The following is a 22,499-nucleotide window of genomic DNA, read 5'->3' as shown; positions in this document are numbered from 1 at the left end:
CCTGGGTTCTATTCCAGTCTTTGGTTGCGGAGGGGCGATGATTAGGCTGGTCCCCACCACATCATGGCAGGGAGCACTCATGGGATCTTCCCTTCTTCCCACTTAACCTCCCTCACTATCTGCCATCTCATCTGCCCCCCTTAATTTAGACCCACCCTCCCCATGATCAATCCCCAGCAAATGACTCCTTTCTCATTCACAAGCATCCAAACCCTCCTACACGCTCACAAGCCATGGGTCCCCTAAAGGCAGGGCTGAGTGGGAAAGCAGCATCACCAGATGTTATTAATATCATTATTATTACAGATGAACTTGTAACTGGATTGTGTTGAATCAGCAGGAGGGCCCTGTTCCTCTCCTCACTCTCTCTCTTTTTTTTTTTCTGTTAATGCCGTTCAAAATATGTCATCCACAGGACAAGCTAACCGAAGTGTCGTCAACGTGTGGGAAAAGATAGAGACCTCAGGTATGTGACAGAAGTAGTGATGATATGTTAAGCATGTGCTTAGGATAGGGTTTGCATTTGTGTTTGCTCTATCAAGTATCTGAACATTTTACAGGACTCTAAGAATCAAATTTAAATTGTATTTAATCTTCTATCTAAAATTTATATCTCTAGATCTTTACACCATGCCTATCGCCTGAGTATCTGAGCACCTGTGTCTATTTTTGTCCTCTCTAATGCTGGGCAAGAGCCTCCTTCACAGCTCCTGCAGTCTGGAACAGCCCCACCCGTATCTTTCTGCTTCAGCGATTTTGCTTTCTGATCTCAGCTGAAAATGTCTCTTTTCTCACATCTTTCTGCTGTTATTTATTTAACTCTGTGAAGCGTGCTGGGATGCCATTTATATGAAAGACACTGTAGAAAATAAAATGGTCTTTTATTGAAGTATATTATAAGGGGCCCATGGAGTCGCAGAGAGAGAGGATCTGGAACAAATAGCCTTTATTCAGGGCTTGTAATTAGATATAGTGCAGTGGAGTGAGCAGAAAGAATTAAGAATTGTTGTCCCTCTGCACTATGCTCTGGCTATCCCTTTTGTTTGGCAGGAGTTGGCAGTTGAAGCAAGCGAGGGCACCCACTGGCTCTCCTATGTTCTCACCCCCAGGAATGGTTACTCAGCACATTTTTAAATTAGAACCTCGCAGCAGCAGCATGAAAGTGACAGAAAGAGACTTGGTGTGAAAGGGCGGAAGATGATCAGGAGAGTGACACGCAGGTTTTATTATGGTTGCCTTTACATGACTACTGAGGACAGGTGGCAACTGGGAAGACAGTCTTGAAAACATACTCCTTGAGGGAGGGAACATTGTTTAGTGGTTAAAGCAAAGGGTCTGTGAATCGGGGTTCCTATTCCCAGTTTGAGGGGGGAGTCTGTCTAGTTGTGAGAGCAGGGGACTGGGACTCAGAACTCCTGGGTTCTGTTTCCAGCTCTGCCATTGGCTTGCTGTGTAACCCTAACCCAAGTCACTTCCCCTCTTCCAGTGCCTCACTTTTCCCCTCTGTGAAATAGGGACAGTGATACTGACCCCCTTTCCAGGGAGGCTATGAGCATGTTAATTCATTAATGTTAATAGAGCTGTGAGACCCTCCGACAGGAGATAGAATCATAGAATATCAGGGTTGGAAGGGACCTCAGGAGGTCATCTAGTCCAACCCCCTGCTCAAAGCAGGACCAATCCCCAACTAAATCATCCCAGCCAAGGCTTTGTCAAGTCTGACCTTAAAAACCTCTAAGGAAGGAGATTCCACCACCTCCCTAGGTAACCCATTCCAGTGCTTCATCACCCTCCTAGTGAAATAGTGTTTCCTAATATCCAACCTAAACCTCCGCCACTGCAACTTGAGACCATTACTCCTTGTTCTGTCATCTGCCACCACTGAGAACAGTCTAGATCCATCCTCTTTGGAACCCCCTTTCAGGTAGTTGAAAGCAGCTGTCAAATCCCCCCTCATTCTTCTCTTCTGCAGACTAAACAATCCCAGTTTCCTCAGCCTCTCCTCATAAGTCATGTGCTCCAGCCCCCTAATCATTTTTGTTGCCCTCCACTGGACTCTTTCCAATTTTTCCACATCCTTCTTGTAGTGTGGGGCCCAAAACTGGACACAGTACTCCAGATGAGGCCTCACCAATGTCGAATAGAGGGGAATGATCACATCCCTCGATCTGCTGACAATGCCCCTACTTATACAGCCCAAAATGCTGTTAGCCTTCTTGGCAACAAGGGCACACTGTCAACTCATATCCAGCTTCTCGTCCACTGTGACCCCTAGGTCCTTTTCTGCAGAACTGCTGCCTAGCCACTCGGTCCCTAGTCTGTAGCAGTGCATGGGATTCTTCCGTCCTAAGTGCAGGACTCTGCACTTGTCCTTGTTGAACCTCATCAGATTTCTTTTGGCCCAATCCTCTAATTTGTCTAGGTCCCTCTGTATCCTATCCCTACCCTCCAGCGTATCTACCACGCCTCCCAGTTTAGGGAGTAAATTATTTACATTTAACTGTAAGGGTGTTATCATTTCCTCTGGGGGAGAAGTAAAGGGGACACAGATGTATTGTCTTGCGGGAGTTACACAGATGAGTCCCTGGCCATTGTGGGGTGCAAGGGGAGGCTGGGTGCTGAGTTATGAGGGGATTGGGGGTGCTGGGAGGTCATTGGGGGAAGAAGAGGTGCTGGATTGGGTGGACTGGAGGAGGGGGCGCTGATTTGGGGGACTGGGAGATACGAGCTAGGGGAAGGGGGGCCGTGGTCCCCTCTGTAACAACAGGCAGGGAGCAGGCAGAGAAGGGGTGCGGGCCGAGGGCTGCAGGGAGAACAGGTGCTGCCCTTCCTCTGCTGGGCTCTAGGGGGCGCAGCCATATCGCGTTGGTTGGTTTCTCCAAGTTTGATCCCTGGGCGCCGCCGTTTCATTCCCGGAAGTGGTTGCAACCGTCTCGCCTGTGACCGGAGGGGACTTCAACACCCCCTCCCCGCAGGAACGGAGCGACCCGTCCTCCCCCGGCTTAGACTCCTGGTCTAGAAGGCCGAGGGTAGGGGGGGGCCTCCGGCGGAGCTGCACCAGGAGGCCCAAGGAACCCCCCCCCCCCGGCGGAGCTGCATCAGGAGGCCCAAGGCAGAGCCCCCCCCCCCCCAGGCGGAGCTACACCGGGAGGCCCAAGGCGGAGGGGCGCCAGGCGGAGCTGCACCGGGAGGCCCCAGGCGGAGCCCCCCCCCAGGCGGAGCTACACCGGGAGGCCCAAGGCGGAGGGGCGCCAGGCGGAGCTGCCCCGGGAGGCCCCAGGCGGAGGGGCGCCAGGCGGAGCTGCCCCGGGAGGCCCAAGGCGGAGGGGCGCCAGGCGGAGCTGCACCGGGAGGCCCCAGGCGGAGCCCCCCCCCCCCCCGGCGGAGCTGCACCGGGAGGGCCAAGGCGGAGGGGCGCCAGGCGGAGCTGCACCGGGAGGCCCCAGGCGGAGGGGCGCCAGGCGGAGCTGCCCCGGGAGGCCCAGGGGAGGAGGGGGAGGACCCTGTAATCAGCTCACCTAGGAAGGCAGGAAGATCTTGGGACCGGCTGTGCCTGGAGGAGGGGCACCAGCACCATGGATTTCTGGGTGCAGTTCAGTGCCCAGAGCCAAGCCAAGGAGCGGGTTTTCAGGTGCGGTATCAGCCCAGCAAAATATGTGGGGGAAGTCTGGGGCTTAACAAGCCAAGGGTTGCCGGTGAGTAGCGGGTTGCCCCTGCGCCAGAGGGAAGGGGTTGAGGTGACCCCGGGGTGCATCCGTGCCCTGAGTTGCTGGCTTTGTTGGATCATCCCGGGAATGGGACCTGAATTCAGTTGCCAGGGCCTATGAAATTCCATTGTGACATCAGTGTCAAAACAGTCACCTGTGGCTGCAAATGTGCCACTAGTGTTAGGCCTGGTCTGCAGTGAAAGGTGTTGCTGGAATACCTGTATCAGGAGTGTGTGTGTGTGTGGGGGGGGGGAAATCGCACCCTGAACCCACCTAACTATGCCAGTCAAAGACTCTGTGTAGATTTAGTTACAGTGGCAAAAAAGTCCTTTTGGGTATGTCTATGCAGCCTGCAGCAGCAAGCCTCCCAGCCTGGATCAACAGACTTGAGGTTGTGGGGGTGTGTGCTAGGACTCTGAAAAAGCTGTGTAGACTGTGCTTTGTAGTTGCATGTCAAGCTCTGAAGCCTAGGGGTGAGGGTGGGCTTCAGAGCCCATGCTCCAGCCTGAACTTCCAAGCCTGTCAGCACAGCTATTTTCAGGGTGCTGGCATGAACTCCTCACACTTGAGTCTGTTGATCTGGGCTGGAAAGCTCCAAGCTGCATAGACGTTCCCTTTGTCAGCACAGCTTGTTTCATTCAGGAAACTAGTATAAGCTATGCCAGCAAATGATATTTTTTGCCAGTATAAGTTATGTCTCCAGGAGGAAGGTGAGCTAGCAAACCCTTTCTAGCCTAGACAAGGCATCAGTCCCTGCGGAATCCTAATCACTTACTGTTTTTGTTGGCTCACCAGAACGGTTGGCTTCTGCCTTCTTTCCCCAACCCTTGTGATTTTCAAGGATTTTGCAGGGTGACTAAGAAGCCCAGAAATATTTTCAGGGCTGAGGTTTGTGCGGGACAGAGGCAAACTTGCCTGTATGATAATCAACGGGTGTCTTGGGAATTTGGCCAGACCAATAGTCCTGTCTAAGGACTTGTCTGCACAAAAAGTTGTTACCACTTGAACTGTCCTAGTATGGTAAACATGTACAACCACTGTAGTGTGGGCACTTATGGGAAGGGAAATAAGCTATACTAGCATAAGGCCCTTTAAAACAGTGTAACTGCATCCACTCTGGGGATTGTCCTGATATAACTTTCTGTTAAAAACCACACTCCTAACCAACAGTTATACTGGTACAACAACCTATGTGTTGACCAGGCCTAAGTCTGGTTTCCCCAATACCCATGGCATCTTATGGTAAATGTCCCAGGGAATGGTCATGTGCCAAATTATCCTCTGGGCTTGTGGGAAAGACTTTCCTTCTGGACTCCCAGCTCATGCCCTGAAGAATGAGACTCAATAGATGAAATTTTACCATAGCTACAAATCTTTGAGATCGGCACCTAATATTTAAAAAAAGAAACTTGAGTTGTTTGTCTGGTGGGGAAAAAGCAACAAAACCACCAAACCTACGGGAGTGTTGCTAAACCTATGCAGGCTGGCAACCCCTTATTTGAAATCCCTTTATATTGACAATAAAAATATGAGTAAAAAATGTATCCGTGATAAGTGTTAAGTCTGTGTAATTGATTTTTGTGTGTGTTGAGAGACTGACAGAGAATATTTGCCCTTGAAGGGGAGGTTAGTGGGGGAATGAGATTTGCTTTGCTTTAGACCAGTGGTCCCCAACCTTTCTATTGCAATAGCATATTCGTGTTCTCTGAAGAGTGTGGCAGGCGCTGGACGACCAGCCACCAAGAACCAGCGTCATCGAGAAGCGTCGCTGCCAAAATGCCGCCGAGAAGCAGCGGCATTTCGGCGGCGACGCTTCTTGGCGTTACTGCTTCTCGGCGGCATTTTGGCGGCTGGTTGTCCTTGTCAGTAGGCGGGCGCGCATAAATGCCCCAGCGGGTGCCATGGCACCGCGTTGGGTACCACTGCTTTAGACTGTAATAACAATTTCAGTGCCTCGCCATCTCCCTGATTGTCTTTTGTCTCTCTCCCGGTTGAGAAACACTCCCTACAGTATCAAGTTCCACTGGCTGATCTTTTTTTATGCCATGTATATTTCTGTTTGTCTATTTTAAATGTGTTGCTTTAAAATTTTCAGTGTCTCTTTGGTCTTGTAATCCTGCAAAATACCTTTGCTGGGCAATAGTTATGTTATATAATGCACCTCTGTTAGATTTCCCCTCCTATACAGGCCAAATAATCCTATTCTTCCATAATGTCATGTTCTTCTGTGGAGCTGGAATTACCTTGCAATGAACTGGTTAAGCAGTATATAGAGAAGGCCGGGGAATAGCAAGCCCTGTAGGTAAGCAGCGAGAAGCTAGTGTTTTCCTGCCTGGAAGCGGCATTGGTCTTGCATATCCCCTTGTAAACCCTTGTCCCAGCCTAGAGAGAGGTTGAATGCTTAGAGGATTTCTGTGCTTGTGAAATCTGTTCACCAGTCGTGCTTTTCCCGATGTTCTGGACAACTTGGGCTTTCAAAAAAAGTTTCCATAATCATTGTGGGGTTAGATTTAAATTCTGGTAATTAATAAGAAGCATTTTTTCCCCAATGGGGCAGGCAAGTTTTGAGATATGTAGGCTTTTTCAGCCAGAGATGAGAAACGTTTAAAAGATTCTTCTTATGAATTTGTTTTCTTGGTAGCTTGTTTTGACTTGTATTCTGTGGCGAATCAAAGGAGGGTGAAGCTTTATGGTGCATTTGGGGCAGAGACTGTCTTTTTTTGTTCTGTGTTTGTACACTCCTAGCAGCATGAGGTCCATGTCCATGGTTGTAGCTCCTAGGTGCTACTGCATTGCAAATAATAAATATTATTTATTACAGCTTGACAAATACTCAACAAAGTTTCCCATTAGTCACTAGAAAAAGCAGTGTGTGCTGGATCAGACCCCTGTAAGGGAACTGCTGTCAAGATAATTATGTAGTTTTAAACAAATTCCCTTCTTACATTATTAATAGCACCAATTCTGTGACTACTTTAGTCTCCCAATAAACAATGGAAAACTTCTTAGGCAACCAAAGGGGGAAAACAAGCCTAACCTTCAGGTCTAAATCAAACAGGGTCAGTTTGATGGACACCAGTTTATGTGGCAGAAAAGCCTCTAGACTAGGAAAAAGCCGTGTAGGGCATTTTGGGGGAAAGTGTGTGTGTGTGTGTGGTCTAATAAAAGGAGTATAGAATGGGGAATTTCTGTTCACAGTTCCATGAGGGAATGTTGGCTAGTAGTTAGAACTGAGGACTGGGTGCCAGGACTCCTGGGTTCTATTCCTGACATCAGTGATTTCTTGTAGTTTCTTAACTGTATTGTCCTCAGTTTCCCCTTGTGTAAAATAGGTATAATACCTATCAGGATGTTGTAATGCTTGATTGTAAAGTGCTTTGGGATCGGTGGATAGAATAGTGCTCTGAAAGGGGAAGAACTAGCTAGGGCAAACTAGTATCTCAGAAAGATTATTTGTTTTGACTGCTGGGTGGGATGAAAACCATGCAGAAGACAATTTGATAATCCCCTCTGAACAAATGACTAATAAACCCTTAAGACCAAGGCACTAAACACTTGTTGCTTTCCTGTGAAGTTAGTTGGCAGCTTCTGGCTTGCACAGGATATGACATCAGAGTTTTCAGTGCCACATGGTCGTGATTGGAAATACCTTCTAGAAGCAGGTTACTCCTGCATGAAGCAGATGTTCAAGAACCTAAAATTTCTGATTTCATCGATTTCAGGATTTCGTAGTTTCCAAGGCCAGAAGGGAACATTGTGATAATTTTGTCTGACCTCCTGTATAACACAGGCCTTAGAACTTCCCCAAAATAATTCCTGATTTGCTTTGTTCGGTCCCAGAGCTGGGCTAAAAAAATCATTGCTAGACCCAGGAGACAGTGACAGATTTAAAGGTCTGATATATTATGAACCATTGGGTCTAGAGACCATTGGGTTTCCTTCTGGAGAGCTGGGATTCTTAACGTTCCAGTGGTTGTGGTATTAATATTTTATTTCTTTTAGAGTAGCACCTACTGGCCCCAACCAAGTTCCGGACTCCGTAGTGCCAGGCGTTGTGCATGCAGACAAGACACAGAGTGGGAGGAGAAATGAGCAGGCAAGGGGAAGTGACTTGCCCAGGGTCAGTGGAAAAGCTGGGAATAAAACCCAGGTCTTTTGGCTTCCAGCCCAGGACTTTATCCACTAAACCACACGAGGTCTCAGTGGTAGATAGTGTCAGCTCCTAACTTGGACGGTTTGAGCTACGCTGCAATGTAGGGTGCTCAACACAGGAGCAATGAGCCAGATCACAAGGAACCCAGTGGAACAGGTTAAACTAGTTTCGCTGTCCAATAAACTTCTTATTTGTGTCACACAGGACTTAAATGCCCCAATCTGAGACCTGGGCTCCATTGTGATGGGTGCTATACAAACAAGTAAAGACAGTCCCTGCTGCACTGAGCACAGTCAAGGGTTGTGACGAGATGCAGCACTGGAAGAAGCAGACGAAGGGGGTGTGATGGGAGAATGGGGTTAGTGAAGAAATCTAGCACGAAGCAACTTTTGTTGTCTTGTTTTAATAATATAAGGCAGGTGTTCTCACAGTCAAAGTGTAGACTACATCTGAGGCCTGGTCTACACTAACCCCCCAATTCGAACTAAGGTACGCAACTTCAGCTACGTGAATAACGTAGCTGAAGTCGACGTACCTTAGTTCGAACTTACCGCAGTCCAGACGCGGCAGGCAGGCTCCCCCGTCGACTCCGCGTACTGCTCTCGCCGAGCAGGATTACCGGAGTCGACGGCGAGCACTTCTGGGTTCGATTTATCGCGTCCAGACAAGACGCGATAAATCGAACCCGGAAGTTCGATTGCCAGCCGCCGAACTACCGCGTAAGTGTAGCCAAGCCCTTAGTGGGAAGTGTCTTCAGTATTGCTAACCCCAGTGTTGAAAAATGATGAGTCTGGTCCCTGCAAAATTATGAAATTGTCATAGAAATCATGAGATTTAAGGGGGAGAAATTGGTTCTTTTTATTTGCTAAATATTTATTTCTATCTCTAAAGATTTTCTGAGCCTTTAGAGCTAGAAACTTCCTTTTTATTTTAAATTTTAAGCTGAGATTCTCCCGTAATCCCAAGACTCCTGGAGCTGAAACTTGAAGGAAAATAGCAAAAACCGTCAGGCTGGCAAAACAATCGCGAGAGTTGGTAACACTGGTCACTCCTCCCTCTGCAAACATGCCTCGATCCTGTCCTTCCACAAAGAGTGATGTCCTGTTTCCATGACCCACATGGGTCCTTAGCCTTTGCAGGCTTGGGCCAGAGCCTGAGACGCGCAGCATTAAAGTCCCTGGGAGTTGGCGTGCTCAAGCTCCTTTTCATATCAAACCTTGTTCCTGTACTCACAAATGGGGCCGTTATTTGTGAGACACACTCCTTTCAGTTTGATCTAATATTGAATTGCTTCCATAATGTTTTGTCCTCCTCCCTTGAATTCTCCATGAACGGACACTTTTTTCCCTGTCTAACGCAAGCATGATCAGCAGGCATGTTACATATTGTTCCTGGCTTTGCTTGCTTTTATTCAGATGATGTTTATCCGCTTGAAGCGTTTCCAATTGCTCTGCCTCACTCCAACTCCAGCCTCATCTGGTTCCTCTTCCTTAAGTAGCCCTTGGAATCACATGATTTGAACAGGAGAAACCTCATTGTCAGAAGATGCGGGGAGGTGGAGGGGATCCTCTCATTTTCTCTCCTGAACCCTATTTAGGTTTTCTCCCTCAAACCTGTTGCAGCTGCATTCCTTCCTGCTGAACATGGCTGGGTCTGGGATCTTCCTAGGTTCATTTTAGGAGTGACAAATCATGACCACAACTGGCACTAATTGGGCCCCCTTCTCAGCATAGAGGCTGGGGACTGAATTGGCTATGGAGACTAGACATTGCTGCCCAGGGTGGAATTGAGGCTCGTTGGTGGGAGAAAGCTGCCCAGGTTGTCCCTTTTCTGGGAATAAACAGCAGATCAAATCCTGGATATCGATGTGACACCTTCTGGGAGGACTAAATTCATTCGAAAGAGCAGTTCAGGATCAGACAGTAATGTTTTAAAGCTAGGCTGGGGGAGGTAACATTTTCCAGCCAAAAGTTTTACGAGGAGACAATCTATAGAAGTCTGCTGAGATTTTATCAGCATCTTCAGTGCGTCTTTGCATCCTCCCCATGCGCAGTGTTTGAGCAAATGCTTCTCAGAACCTACTTCTAATTTTTGTTATTTAAAAACCATTTTGTCTCTGTTAGGTGTTGCGAGGGCAGTTCTCACTATGGTATCTAAGCTCCGGAACAGATCTTCCATAGGCATCAAAACGATCTCATGATGGCACAACTTTCCCCAGTCCTACTTCATTGACATTTATTATCTGGGTTAAAAGTACGTTGGCTTTACGCAGAGATGAAAGTGTCAGATCTGCAATTTCATACCAAGCCAGATGGTCAAACAGGGAGCTGTTTATTAAGAAGTCACATGCACTGAAGTTTGCCAAGAATCTCCTTATTTTTTCCACATACTGAAAGTCAAGGCATATGATTTCTGTGTGCCCTTTCCAGAAGGGTAGGGGAAGGACATACAGAAGCCTCAAAGCCATGACAGTACCCATGAGATGTTTAGCAAATGCTCATGCGAAATGTTTAGCTTGCTAATGTAAGGGTAATACAAATTAATAATAATAATAATAATATAGGGGCTAGCATAATGGGGCCCTGATTTGGATCCCCAGGTTCCACTGCGATATGACTAAAAATAATAATTCTGTGGTTGGGAAGCAGTTAAAGTGGTAATTTGGGCCCTTGCAGGGTTATTAGCACGATCAGGGGAATGGAAAACCAATCTTACAAGAGGAGATTAAAAGAGCTTGGCTTTTATAGCTTAGCAAAACCGAGGCTAGGAGGGGGATATGGTTGTGCTCTCTAAATACAGCCCAGGGAGGAAGAAGCGCTATCTAAGCTAAAGGACAGTGTCGGCGCAAGAACAAACGGGGATAAACTGGCCAGGAATATAGGCTGGGCATGAAGTTTCTCGCCAGCAGAAGAGTAAAGTTCTGGAGCAGCCTCCTAGTAGGAGTTGTAAGGGCAAACAACCTCTAAGCAGTTTGAAAATGGAGCTTGATCAGTTTCTGAACGGGATGGGATGAGGGGGTTGGCCGTGATAGCACGCACTGGGTGCAATGACCCAGGAGTCCCTTTCAGGCCTAGGCCTGTGTTCCTAAATTAGGCCTTTCTATCCCTAGTTAGCCCACTAAATAAGTGGCCTCCTTTCCAGAGGTGTTGAAAACCCACATGTCCTATGGAAATCATTGCATTGCAGGTGCTTAACTGCACTGAAAATCAGCCCACTTAGGACGTGATGCAGCGAGGCACTTAAACGCCGGCTTCACTGGAACAACTCCCATGCATTAAGTACCTTGCCGAATCAGGGTCTTATTTAGGTGCCTAATTTAGGTACCCAAACTTGAAAAATTTGACCTCAAAGTTGAAAGCCAGGGAGAGGGGAGGGAATTTACCCCTCTCCTCTAGGAAAGAAAATAAGTTGGAAGCTATTGAGTCTAGAGAGAGTTCCTGGAGCGAAGCAGAACTATCTTCTTAGCAGAATTGAAACCGGTCCCGTCAGCTGGGTCCAGAAACTGGCCCATGTTGGGTCATTTGAAAAGGCCTGTAAATGCTATCCAAAGATGTGCAGCTGCAATGGGAAAGTGCTAAATATTCAGGGCATGTCCATTCTGCATGGCGGGGAGTGCGGCGGTCCCAGGCAGACTTAGTTAGACATCAGATCCTTTATGCTTTTATTTTTAACCTAAACTCTTCAGAGTCTAACAAGCCTCAGATGAAATGAGCTAGTTGGACTCGTGTGTGTGTGTGTTGGGTTTCGTAGGGCTGAGAGGCGAGTTATTCTCCTCATTGGTTAGTCACTGGATGTGGGGTAGAAATGGCAAGCTTTACAGACCATTGAAGGGACCGCTTTCTAAAGCAGCCCGTGGCCAACTTATGGAACTCCCTGCTGCAGGAATTTCCTGGCCAGTAATAATATTGGTAATTGAATCTCATACTTCAGTATGATGATCATTGCAGGGCTCAGGAAGAAATTTTTCTTCCCTGCCATGGGCAGCACTCCATAGATAGCCAACCGGGGTTGGAAGAAGAGGGTGTTTCATCCTCCACTGGTGGAGGCAGGAGTCTGGGCTTGCTGGACTGATCCATTAAGGCAAATCCTGTCTTGCTAGGTGCATTTCCTATACTCAGTTGTCTCTTTCAGAGCCGCTCAGTATGCCTGCACTCTGCTCGGCTACACGCTGCAGAAGAATGGAGCGAGTGCTGATTTCCTCGCCAGGATCAAACAGCTCGAGGCTCACATGAGCCTGGGGCGCAAGCGTAAGTGAAATCATCTTCAGAGGGGATGTAATGGGAGGCTTCCAGGGTCTCTGAACAAGAGAAACCCAGTTCTTCTTACCCCGGTAATTACCTTTGGTTGTAGTTTTGTGCCACAATGCTGGATGGGGGTGGTCTGTGGCCCCGCAGCTTGGCGTGGAAGGCTGGAGGGATGTGTCAGTTATCCCAGATCCCTGGCCCATTTGGCATCAGTGACGTGCTTAGTAGTGACATAACAGCAGGGAGTGTCTGGCTGACTCTTCGTTCGACCCGCTTGATGTTCCAGTGTTCCGGCTGGGGAACTCGGCGGACGCCCTGGAGTCGGCGAAGCGAGCCATCCACCTGTCGGATGTGGTCTTACGCTTCTGCATCACCGTCAGCAACCTGAACCGAGCCATGTACTTCGCCTGCGACAACATCCTGTGGGCGGGGAAGTCGGGCCTCCTCCCTCACATGGACCAGGAAAAGTGGAGCCAGCGGTCCTTCAGGTGAGGCTGGGCTAGTGCCGTTTGCTTTTCCTGGTAAGGGATGATCCTGTCTGGTGAGTGTGTGTGTGGGGGGAGTTTCCGACAAATCCTTGCGAACAATATAGCTCTGCCTTTTCCCTGCTCCCAGTCACTTTCCATCCCAAAGCACCTTGTTAACCTTGCATACAGGAATCACTTTGCCCAGCACTGAACTGCAGCTACCTCTGGGGTGGACCGCAGGAACGGTTCAACAGCCCGCAGGAACTCTGTGCCGCGGCTCATTGAAGCATAGCCATAGAAATTCCTTGGGAAGTGCTAATAGGCAGAATATAAAGCCCTAGTTTTGAATTTGCATAAGGCAATGGCGTTAGCACCCCTACGCTTGCAAGAAAAAATGGCCAGGGCTCTTTATTAGCAGCAGTGATACTATTTAACACAGCAGCTTGTGTCTGCAGATCTCAGGGCTGCACAGAAATGGGTGAGTATCATTTTCTGTGCTTTTACACACGAGGAAACTGAGACACAGAGCAGCTCACCCTTCCCCCCCGGACACACAGCAAGGTTGTGGCAGCCCTTGGAATAGAACCAGGATCTGGTGCTGCGTCCCGTGCACTGAACTGTGCTGCTTCTGACATCCACGCAGGGTCAGTGAGCTCAGTTTAACAGTCCACATGTCGGGCTGGGTGCACGTGAATGTCTGGGGGGGGGCAATCTGCATTGGCCATATTGCCTTCCAATAAGGTGACATGTCCTGTCATGCAGCTGACCCTCAGATGGGATTCTAGTAACACTTCCCTAGCATCCATCCAGAGATCCCAAAGCTCTTGACAGACATGACGCCTCCCACCCCCTGGAGAGGTAAGTGGTGTTGCATCCATCCAATAGCTGGCTAAAGCAAAGCACAGAGAGGTGACGGGACTCCTCCAAGGTCATTCCAGTAGAACCCAATCCACTGCTTTAGCCTTCAGTCACACGTCCGGGTAGGAGCTGGGAATAGAACCCAGGAGTCCTGGTGTCTCGACCTGTAGACTGGCCACTGAACGACACGTCCTACGGTTATATCCTGATGAAGATGCTTCGGTTCTGTCCACGCTACCGTCGGGAGGTGTGATCGGAGCACGTGCGCACATGCCCAAGGTCGCTTTAATAGAGCCAGGTCTCATTCCAATGGCAGCATGGGCAGCGGCACAGGCTAGCCAGCACCCTGGGTATGTACTCAAGCAACCGCCGCCCATGCTGCAGTCACACACCCCAGCTGCAGTAACGTAGCTTTAGGGGGCCACCCTGCTCTTAGAATCATAGAAGATCAGGGTTGGAAGGGACCTCCGGAGGTCATCTAGTCCAACCCCCTGCTCAAAGCACGACCAACCCCAACGAAATCATCCCAGCCAGGGCTTTGTCAAGCCTGACCTTAAAAACCTCTAAGGAAGGAGATTCCCCCACCTCCCTAGGTAACCCATTCCAGTGCTTCACCACCTCCTAGTGAAATAGTGTTTCCTAATAGCCAACCTAGACCTCCCCCACTGCAACTTGAGACCATTGCTCCTTGTTCTATCATCTGCCACCACTGAGAACAGCCGAGCTCCATCCTCTCTAGAACCCCCCCTTCAGGTAGTTGAAGGCTGCTATCAAATCCCCCCCTCACTCGTCTCTTCTACAGACTAAATAACCCAGTTCCCTCAGCCTCTCCTCGTAAGTCATGTGCCCCAGCCCCCTAATCATTTTCGTTGCCCTCCGCTGGACTCTCTCCAATTTGTCCACATCCCTTCTGTAGTGGGGGGCCCAAAACTGGACGCAATTCTCCAGGTGTGGCCTCACCAGTGCCGAATAGAGGGGAATAATCACTTCCCTCGATCCGCTGGCAATGCTCCTACTAATACAGCCCAAGATGCCGTTGGCTTTCTTGGCAAGGAGGGCACACTGCTGACTCATAACTCTTGTTGGAGTCAGTGGGAGTTTCATCCCTTTAGTGGACAGTAAATATTAGCTGATAAACCCTCTCTCCTTCCCCCTTCTGCCTTTCAGATATTACTTCTTTGCGCTGATCCTGAACCTGAGCCGGGATGCCTACGAGATCCGGCTCCTGATGGAGCGTGAGGCATGCGGGAAGCGTCCGAAGGGCAGCGAGACCAGGCACGCGCTCCGAGCAGACAGCAGTCTCCAGCAGCTGGTGCTGAGGCTGAAAGTCCAGCTGCACCTTCTTGTGCATGTGCTGAGGAGCAACCCCCCTCTGCTTGTGGACGTGGTGAAAAACGCCTGTGATATCTTCATCCCGCTGGACAAGCTGGGGCTGTACAAGACCAACCCGGGCTTTGTGGGGCTGTGCGGCCTTACCTCCTCCATCCTCTCTATCCTCACCATCGTTCACCCCTGGCTCAAACTTAAACCTTAACCGGGAGGACTGGCAGGTTGGTAGAGGGATGTGGAACCTTCGCCTTTGTTACCGGTTCAAGGCCAGCCCAGGATGTTAGGGGTCCAAGGTTGCTACTATCCAGTGGCTGGTATGCAGTGAATTTCGGGGCGGGGGCTCGATCCTATGATAGGACAAGCGTTCACGGTCCGCCACCAGAATTGATGCTAATTCACAGCCTTAGCCAGGGATCGGATGAACCATGGAGACTGAGCTCCCCTCTTGTCCCTACAGGAGTTCCATGCCTCAGTTTCCCAACCTGTAAAGCCAGGAGGTAGCGAGTAGGGGAGGCCTTCGTTGCTGCTGCCCATGTACTACCTGGTCTATGGATACAGAGTGGACTTTGGTCTCCACGGCTGGCCAGCTGGCACCTTTCAAGTGGAAGTCCTGTTTTAAATATAACCCTTGAAGTACTGTGAGTAACAAGCGCCTGGAGTTAGTGGCTAGAGACTCCTGAGGTGGATTGCGAAGCCCCGGTTTATTAGGAATGCCAGGTAACTTTGAAAGGTGCCGGGGAAGCTCGCGGAGTAGCGGCACTTAATGGTGATGACATGACATGGCATGTCCTTGTGTGCGCTGGCAGAGTGCAGGCTGCAGCATTCCCAGCCGTTCCTGTTGATGCCGTCCCCAGTTCTGACACCTCTGCCATGCCTGGAAACCGTGGATTTTCCTGCTGCCTTGGCAGCAACATTAGGTTAGGTTTGATGGTAGGAAAACAAAGGTAAACAGCAATATTCAGTCTCTCCTCCTGCCTCTCCTATTTGTTTCAGTCTGGCTCTATTTTTCCATTGTTTGTTTATAAAGCACGTAGGGATGTTCAGGCATGGAGCATGGTGACCTGTGAAAGCGGGTAAGTGAAACCGACGTGATCCGCACCAATTTGCAGCAATGGGTAGAGACTGTAAGATGAGGTGTGATCTCGGCGCAGGGACAGGACTGAGGACTCCTGGTTCTGTTGGGGGGTTTTTTTGTTTTTGTTTTTTTTCCTTGTGCCCTGAATGACTGTGGACCTTCATGTCTCTGTGCCTCAGTTTCCCCATCTGTAAAGTAGGAATAACACAGACCTACCCTCCTGTGCCTGCACTCCTGTTCACCCAGCTAGCCAAATGCTCACCCCGCTGTTTTTTTTTTTTAATGGCTTCTTTGGTGTACTTTAATAAACTGGAGAGGAGAAGACAACAAATGGGGCAGTGCTAACTTTGAATGGAAATCTGTATTGAGATTGTTTTCGTAATAAACGTACGTGCTGATCTGAAATTACCACTTTACTGGAGTTTATCGAGTTCTGTTTCTCTGTGCAAAGTCAGATCATCAACGCAGCCCTCCAGACTGATGGCTGATCTGGCTGCAGAGAGATCTTGATCACCAAGGATTGCATTTATACCTAAAGCCACTGCGTTCTTCGGTGATCTCTTTTAATTATGTATGTAGGGTAATGAGAATGATCTTGCTTGCGTTTAAACTGTCGTGGGCTGTACACATGGATGCTCTTAGCGATCAGTGCTCTTTTTCCATGCCTTCAGGACTCATCCATGCCTTCAGGACAACCCCTCTTTGAGGTATGTCTAATATTATCTCCCTTTTTACAGCTGAGAAACAGAGGCACAGAGAGGTGAAGTGACCCACCCAAGGGTAGACAAGTCACTGGCAGAGCCAGGAATTGAACCCAGATCTTTGTGACAGCGTGAGGATTCTGAGCCGGGTTTCCACCTGGTGTAAATGGGTGGTGGTCCCTCAGTGGAGCTGACTTGCATTACCTGAGAAGTTGGCCTGTTCTTTCCAACCCCCTAGACATTAAAATCCCACTGATGCCTCATCAGTACCTAGCAAAAGCTTCCATGGCGGGAGAATTCACGGTATTCTCTGTATAATTCGCTCCTTCTGCTTTGTATTCGGTGCTGGTAGTATTAATGTGAAGCCAGGCTCTTGGCTGCTTTGTTCCTCACCCGAAGGCCCAGTCCTCTACTTGTGGTATCCAGGCACATATTGCAGAGTGGATTACCGTGTCTCCAATAGAGAATTTTGCCTGAAGCAGCAGGAACATACAAATAACAAGGAACAAAGATCTCATTCATATGCAGCCATGGTTAGCAATGAAAAAGAGGGACAAAACTGTCTTTAAATAGAACATTTTAAAGACACCCCTCTGCCCCCTCCCGGAACGGCAGCTTAAAATATCAGCGCCATCAGTTAATGTTTCTGAATTAGCAGTGTCTGATGGTTTACTTCGATTTGTGCTGGAATTCTGTAGACGCGAGGTGCCTGTCTTCGATCAGAGAAGTAGATAGTGCAGTGCGTAGAGCACTAGCCCGGGACTCCGGGGAGCTAGATTCAGTTCTCTGCTCTGACACAGATGTCTTATGTGACCTTGGGCAAATCACTTAGCCTCCCTGTGCCCCAGGTCCCCAGCAATACAATGGGGATGACAGCCCTGCCCTGCCTCCTTGAGTGTGGTGAGGATAAATATGTTAGTGTGAGGTGCTCAGATCGGTAATGGGGGCAGATAAGCACCTGAGATAGTCAGGGCAGGTGTGTGTCTAGCAGTCTTTAACCAGGGACCAGCCCAGCAAGCCTGTATGTTTCACAAACACAGTACTTGATACGTCTCCAACCTTGCCAGCTCCCTTGGATGAAGCTGGCTCAATCCTTGTGTATGTAAGGCCTCGTGCGCAGCACGTGCCAACCACAATCCCACCAAAATGCCTGTGGCCAGAGCCTGCTAGGAGAGAGACCACTTCTTCGAGTCAGAGGGTTTGAAAACTTGCTCTCTGGCTGTCATCATGGAATGAATGAATTGAGTAATTTGCTGAACCTGATTCTCATTGCCCTTCACACCACTCGGGCAGTGTTGTAAAGGGCCCTTAAAGTGGGTGTGAATGGCCTACTTTAAGTATCAGGGGGTAGCCGTGTTAGTCTGTATCTACAAAAACAACAAGGAGTCTGGTGGCACCTTAAAGACTAACAGATTTATTTGGGCATAAGCTTTCGTGGGTAAAAACCTCACTTCTTCAGATGCATCTGAAAATACCCACGAAAGCTTATGCCCAAATAAATCTGTTAGTCTTTAAGGTGCCACCAGACTCCTTGTTGTTTTGGCCTACTTTAAGGTGCTTATACACAGCCGGAGCCCTGTAAAGGGGCCTTAAGGTTAAATGGGAATCCAGCCCAGTGTCTGAGTGGCACAGAGCTCTGTCGTCCGCCGTCCAACATAACAAACTTGCTATCAATCCGTGAAGCTGTACTTCCATTGTGCTCAGGGCCACCCCGCTCTCTGGACTGCCGGGACTCTCAGCCAGCATAAAAGAGAAGGGTTTATTGTATGTCTGAACACAGCACAGGCCGTTCTCAGGGCCCTCAAGCCTAGAACGTCACAGCGCAGTCCAATTGAGTCTGTCTAGCAGGGGATGTGGAAAACTCCCAACGGGGGTAGTGAGTTACCAGGAACAGGGTTTAAGAGGGCTGAGGCTTTGTCCCGAGGCGGGGAAACTGAGGCACAGCCAACGAGGGCTGGACCCCAAACCCAGCAGCTGAATTCCAGACCGAGCAGCAGAAGGATCCCTCCTTGAAGAAGCTGAGGGCCCTTGCGGGCCACAGTGTCGGAAGACCCTATGGGCGGACTGCAGGAAAAGATCCCTGTGGGAGAAGGGGTCTGGTACCTGGAAAAGGGCACCCCGAGGGAAAATTGAACCTTGGGGAATCAAGAGCTAGTGGTCCTCCAGAAGTACCCCCAGCGGCTGTTGTACCTTACTAAACTCATCTCCCCCTTCATCGTTTGTCGCCTTAGTACAGCATATAACAGCTTGATCCTTGACAATTGCCGAGCACTCATAAATTGTAGTGAAATCTGCAGGGGCTGCAGCTGCTCAGCATCTTTAAAAATTAGTCCATGAGGGTATGAAACCACCTTTGGAGGCAGCTGGTATCTCCATTTTTCATATGGGTAAACTGAGGCACAGAAAGATGTGACTTTCCCCAACGTACCCAGCAAGGCAGTGGCAAAGTTGGGACTAGAACCTAGGAGTCCTGACTCCCTGCCCTTTACTTAAGCCACTAAATAATCCTTTCTACCATCTGTGCATCCTGACAGATACTTTATAGAATGATCCATCAAATATCTAATGACCCATCGTTTGCAAAACCTAATTTCTCTGAATGGAACAGAGTGGTCATTTTAACAGATCAAAGTAGATCAAGTTTTGTTAGTTTGCAAGTCAAGACGGTTCCTCCAATTGCTGGTGCCAGAGACTCCCAGTCGAGATGTGAAAACCCAGCTGTTTGGTCAGCTTCTGACCTAATCACTGTGGTAGTAGGTTCTTAGCTGACCATTTTGTTGGTGCTACATGAGTCAGAATGGACTCCAGCTCGCTCTCCCGCAGCTGTATTCGCTCCTGCTAAGCTCGCAGAAGGGAGATCTTTCTTTTCATCAGCGATGGGAACTCCATACGTTCAGGAAGCGGAGATCTGAGTAACTGGGGGCCATTTTTATGTAGACCCCCTTTCAGCAGGCACTGCTCCTTAATTGTCTCACTTTTAACGTGTAGTCTTTCTGTATTCTAGAACCCCAGCTGTTTACCTTATCTCAGGTTTCAGAGTAGCAGCCGCGTTAGTCTGTATCCGCAAAAAGAACAGGAGTAGTCTCTAAGGTGCCACAAGTACTCCTGTTCTTTTTACCTTATCTCAGGGCTTCTCAACCTGGAGTTTGTGAGCAGATGTCAAGGGGTTGTGGCCAGACTGCCCTTCCCTGGTGCTAAAAGGGATGGAATGGATGGATCCCAGTATGGAAAAGGTGGAGAACCACTGCCTGCCCTGGTGAAGAAAAACCCTGGCTGTGCACGTACATACACAAATATTCATTCACCCGGGTAACTCGGATTTTAGCTGCCTTGCACTATGATAAGCTATAGCAAGAGAAAACTGACGGCTTGTTAGCCAAACAAATAGCAAGGCGGTTATAAGAGGAACTGGGCTCCAGACTTTCAGTTGGGTCACAGCTCTGCCACCCCCTGCAACATGAAGATGTTTTAAATTGTCCAGGTAAAATGTAAGTAGAGTTGTGTCTTTGTGGATATCGGTGACCCGTATGCATTATGCAGGTGCTAATCTCAGTCTGAGTACAGAGCCCGTAGAAGATCACATATCAGTAAGAATAATTTAGCTGTTAAGTGCCATTGTTGCATATTGTTAGATGTCGCTCTGACACTTCCTAACGTTGGTGAAGGAGAGAGCAGATCGAACATAAATCAGTTAAATGGGTCGGGGTTATGCTAAGTAAAAATATCACTGTAAATTGTTTTCCGACTATTGACACATGCTTCTGCCACTAGCAAACCCAGCCGCCAGCAGCTTCTTTATACGGTTAACATGAAGGTTTTGACATTTTAGAGCAATATTGTTACATTTCTTGAAGCTTAAAATGTACAATAGACAGCCGCAAAGTGTCTCTAACAATCACGTTGTCAGTTTGATGTAAATATGGTACAATTAACTTGTAAATAGTTTAAAAAGAGAGACAAGGTGGGAGAGGTAATATCTTTGATTGGACCAGCTTTTGGTGAAAGAGACAAACTTTCATGCTTACACCGAGCTCTTCCTCAGGTTTAAGATGACACAGGGCAGTTTGCAAACTAATGAATTAAAAAGCAAAGCTGCTGCTATTTTTCTGTCATCTTGTGTCTCTTAATTTGCAACAGATGTTTCTTTTGGGGGAGGCAGTATTCACATGGTAACTTACAAGGGCAAGGAGGATTGGAGCCATTATAGCGGAGTTCCAGTTGGGAGCGCGGTTTGGACATAAGAACGGCCATACTGGGTCAGACCAAAGGTCCATCTAGCCCAGTATCCTGTCTTCCGACAGTGGCCAATACCAGGTGCCCCAGAGGGAAGGAACAGAACAGGTAATCATCAAGTGATCCATCCCCTGTCGTCCATTCCCAGCTTCTGGCAAACAGAGGCTAGGGACACCATTCCTGCCCATCCTGGGTAATAGCCATTGATGGACCTGTCCTCCATGAACTTATCTAGTGCTTTTTTTGAACGCTGTTAGAGTCTTGGCCTTCAGAACATCCTCTGGCAAAGAGTTCCACAGACTGACTCTGCGTTGTGTGAAGCAATACTTCCTTTTGTTTGTTTAAAACCTGCTGCCTATTAATTTCATTTGGTGACCCCTAGTTCTTGTGTTATGAGAAGGAGTAAATAACACTTCCTTGTTTACTTTCTCCACAACAGTCATGATTTTATAGACCGCTGTCATATCCCCCCTTAGTCATCTTTTTTCCAAGGTGAAAAGTCCCAGTCTTACTAATCTCTCCTCATGCATACAGCTGAGTCCATTCCAAAGGCAAAAGATTGGCTATTCATAAATCTTATGTGAGCTATGGATAAAAGTCCTCCGATGGCAGAGATGATCAGACTTTGCACTTACGTTGCAAAGCTGGTATGGTCCAGCAGATTGGCCGCTGGACTGGAGCTCATGAGAACTAGAGAGAGGAAAAGGAGGCAAAGAGAAGGGAAGTGACTTGTTCACAACTGCAGCAAGTCAGTGGCAGAGCATACCCAGTGAGTAGGGCACTGGACTGGGCATGGCATTCACCACCTGTTGCCACTGTTCCTTAGAAAAATCACATCTGATGTACTGTCTGAGAGGCTCAACTAATTCAGCAAAGGGGCATTTGGATTTTTGCTGGCATTTTTGAGGCGGCTTTGAGATGACGTGAAATAATCTGTTCTGATAGGTGGCTCTGTGCAGCCATGCGGCTAGGGCCCTGCCTTCATAGGGGGGTGGATACCAGCCAGGAGTGGAAGGTTGGAGACTGGAGTTGTCCGGGTCCCACCAGGGCAGTGTTGGTCATGGAGTCCAACTTGCCACAATGATGACTGGAGCTCCAAGCTGCCGCACTGCATTTGGCAGGTGCAATATTTAGGACCTGGGTAGATATCCATGAGGTTGGAGCACCAGCACCGCACGAGTGGCCGGCAAGCTGAGAAGAGGTGCGACTCTTGACTGGATTTTAATTCGTGTCTTCTCGATGTGTTGGCAAAAGGACCCAGAGCAGTCAAGCTTTATCCCCAGATACGTAGGTTACGGTTCAAAAATGATGGCGGATAGGCGAAGGGGCCCACAAAATAACAAACCCGTCTTCCCAGTGTCCCTCCAGGCATCACCCTGAATCCGTTCCTAATTAGGCTGTTTTGCAGACTTCCCGTAGCAGCGACGTCTCTGCAGATGACCTCCGAGAGAGATTTGACACGGGGGCGAGCGCTAACCGCCGGAACGCATCTAGTTCACATGAGCGTGTGTCAGGGCTCATCTCCCTTTTCAAACAAAAGCTCCATAATCTGGCTGCTTTGTGCCATGTGGGAATGAAACCTATCCCTCCCCCCCCCAACCTCATTGTGGGGTTCTCCCCATGGAAAAGGGGGGACTCTGACCCCAAATTCTACCCTGCTCTCCTGTATAGCTGAATATGCAGAGAAAATGTTAATGAGCTCTTAGCTGGCTGCATATAAATCTAACACCGT

At 48.7% G+C, this 22,499-nt stretch overlaps 1 protein-coding gene across 2 annotated transcripts; it reads left to right on the top strand.

Moving 5' to 3' along the window:
- Positions 1-3,575: 3,575 nt before the first annotated feature.
- Positions 3,576-17,360, top strand: PEX11B (peroxisomal biogenesis factor 11 beta). Of its 2 annotated transcripts, XM_065420061.1 has the most exons (5): positions 3,576-3,631; positions 11,992-12,107; positions 12,391-12,592; positions 14,597-14,979; positions 15,216-17,360. In XM_065420061.1, the coding sequence occupies exons 1-4, from the start codon at positions 3,576-3,578 to the stop codon at positions 14,961-14,963; spliced, it is 741 nt and encodes a 246-aa protein (XP_065276133.1). In that variant the 3' UTR covers positions 14,964-14,979; positions 15,216-17,360. The 2 variants fall into 2 exon arrangements, with proteins under 2 accessions (XP_065276133.1, XP_065276132.1); XM_065420060.1 differs by having other exon boundaries at positions 14,597-17,360.
- Positions 17,361-22,499: the final 5,139 nt, after the last annotated feature.

This window comes from Emys orbicularis, chromosome 20, assembly GCF_028017835.1.
Source record: "Emys orbicularis isolate rEmyOrb1 chromosome 20, rEmyOrb1.hap1, whole genome shotgun sequence".
NCBI lineage: Eukaryota > Metazoa > Chordata > Testudines > Emydidae > Emys > Emys orbicularis.
Note: the sequence above shows the minus strand (reverse complement) of the source record. Positions and strands in the feature narration are given on the sequence as shown.

Excerpts from the sequence above, each read along its gene's own strand:
- PEX11B (XM_065420061.1), top strand. The coding sequence starts at position 3,576 with ATGGATTTCTGGGTGCAGTTCAGTGCCCAGAGCCAAGCCAAGGAGCGG. Across the intron at positions 3,632-11,991 it reads GCCAAGGAGCGGGTTTTCAG|AGCCGCTCAGTATGCCTGCA; the intron begins GTGCGGTATCAG and ends TGTCTCTTTCAG. Across the intron at positions 12,593-14,596 it reads TGGAGCCAGCGGTCCTTCAG|ATATTACTTCTTTGCGCTGA; the intron begins GTGAGGCTGGGC and ends TCTGCCTTTCAG.